This window comes from Wyeomyia smithii, chromosome 2, assembly GCF_029784165.1.
Source record: "Wyeomyia smithii strain HCP4-BCI-WySm-NY-G18 chromosome 2, ASM2978416v1, whole genome shotgun sequence".
NCBI classification, from domain to species: domain Eukaryota; kingdom Metazoa; phylum Arthropoda; class Insecta; order Diptera; family Culicidae; genus Wyeomyia; species Wyeomyia smithii.
This window is the reverse complement of record NC_073695.1, coordinates 151,910,974-151,913,349: the sequence shown is the minus strand read 5'-3', so window position 1 is coordinate 151,913,349 and position 2,376 is coordinate 151,910,974. Positions and strand designations below refer to the sequence as shown.

Genomic DNA, 2,376 nt, shown 5'->3' with positions numbered 1-2,376 from the left:
ATTGCCTAGCGTTGCTTTCTACTGAAATTCAACTAGCCTTTGCTCGAAAAGACCAAATGGCTTCTGCGTTCATGGATATTAAGGTGGCTTTTGACTCTGTCTCTGTAGAAGTTTTAAGCGCGAAACTTCATTCGCAGGGACTTTCTCCAAATTTTAATAACTTTTTGCTCAATTTGTGTTGTCAGAAAAGCATATGTATTTCTCACATGGCGATTCGACAACTTCCCGAATTAGTTACATGGGCCTCCCCCAGGGCTCATGTTTAAGCCCTCTCTTATATGATTTTTACGTCAATGATATCGATGAATGTCTTGCAAAGTCGTTGCACGCTAAGGCAACTTGCAGACGATAGCGTTGCATCCATTACTGGTAGCGAGGCTAGCGATCTGCAAGGACCATTGCAAGATACCTTAGACAATTTGTCTGAATGGGCTCTTAAGCTGGGTATCGAATTCTCTCCGGAAAAAACTGAGCTGGTCGTTTTTTCTAGGAAGCATAACCCAGCTCAGCTGCAGCTCCTACTAACGGGTAAACGATCTAGGACAGGAATGCTGATGCCGAAGCTTGTATGACAAAAACGATTTATGTTTTGTGAGAGTTTTGTGATTTCATTTGTTGTGTAATTTTGTAATTTTATATTGTCTTGTCTTCTAAATTCAGGATTCCCTGATGAAGGTGCAATATACACCGAAACGTTGGTGAAAGAGTGATATTAATTCGTTTTATTGCTGAAAGACTGCGAAACCGAAAAACACCCCCTGATAAAATCCCTCAGTCGATAGCTTAAATTGCAATTCACAATGGCGAACATTATTGGTGTCAATTTCTTCCAGAAGATTGACAACGAATTCGGAAGAGAGACAAGAAACATGTTTAAATCATATAGAAACCACAACCGTAAACTGAGCAACTCAACGAGCCGAAAAAAGTTTCTTATTAGATGTAGGCGGAATGGGGTAATCCCTAGCCACATAGTGAACAGCTTAAAGTGTATCTTCCCACTACTTGAACAAAACAGCCCATTCCTCCCAAAACTGCAAAGATGCATCAATATGTTCCAAAAATCATTACTCAACATCGAAATTCGTCAAACGTACTACGGCATAAAAAAGCTTCAAAAGGAACAGTCGACTCTACGACTCTCTATATCGTTGGTAGCGCCGGACGCAATCGTCGTTAATTTCTTTGCATCCCAAGATAGGTTCTTCTTGAACAACGTTGCATTGACAACAATAATCACCAAACGCAAGTATGATCGGTTGCTTACAAGCACCGCACAACATTGCGATCTCACCAAGTTCTTGACAAACACGAAAGCGATACACAATGCGACAGGAAAATTACTGCCTCCCGAGACTGTTATTTTACTTAGTCTTGGCCCAAAATTCGCCCTCCCTTACAAGTCATTAAATGAAATCCCGTTCAGTCACATCATTGCTGACCTGGAGAATGTTATTGTGTCCGAAGACGACAGACTGACCCGAGAACGAATCAGATGCTCAGCCGTGAATATAGTTCAAAACTTTATTCATAGGTTTGCCGATAAACAGCTAGATATGCTATCCCGCTTTCTAATACATGCTGCTTGCAACGTAACTAGGCGGTTTATCAAATCGAACAGTGATGTAATTATCGTTGAGTCAGACAAAGGGAAACAGACTGTTGTGATGTATGAAAAAGACTATGACGACAAAATGCAAGAAATGTTGTCAGATAAGAAAACATACCTGGCCATCAAAGTGAATCCTACGTGGGGCCATCAGAAAACGAACAACAGCCTTGTTTCACGCCTTCGAAATCTGGCGCTAATCGATGCAAAAACACCATACCGATTAAAAACGACAACAGCGCAATGTCCGAGAATATATGGTCTACCCAAAGTACATGAACTAAACATGCCACTCCGGCCGGTAGTCTCCAACATAGGAGCACCGTCATATATGTTGTCGAATTATGTTGGGCAAATAATACAGGCATCCATCAAGAGCGACTTTAACATAAAAGATTCGTTTTCATTTTGTAGCTATATTAACTCAATTCGATTACCAGAAGACTATGTCCTTGTATCGTTTGACGTTACATCGCTTTCCACTAGCATTCCAACGTACATGATTCCCGGCATTATCATTAACAGATGGCAGGATAAAAGCAAAACACGGATATCAACCTAGGTTTATTCTTAGAGATAATAGATTTTTGTCTGAATGGAAGCTACTTTTCATACAAAGGAAAGTTTTTCCGGCAGATCCACGGAACAGCCATGGGAAATCCGCTCTCACCAACAATAGCGGACTTAGTGATGGAATCGCTTCTGGAAAACGTCGCTAGAAAAATTGACTTCCCAGTACCAGTTTTGAAAAAGTACGTCGATGACTT

The 2,376-nt window shown here is 40.9% G+C and overlaps 1 protein-coding gene across 1 annotated transcript; it reads left to right on the top strand.

The window, feature by feature from the left end:
* Positions 1 to 1,052: 1,052 nt before the first annotated feature.
* LOC129720083 (uncharacterized) lies at positions 1,053 to 2,171 on the top strand. Its single transcript, XM_055671496.1, has one exon. It carries the CDS (start codon positions 1,053 to 1,055, stop codon positions 2,169 to 2,171), a length of 1,119 nt encoding a protein of 372 aa, XP_055527471.1.
* The last annotated feature ends 205 nt before the right edge of the window (positions 2,172 to 2,376 follow it).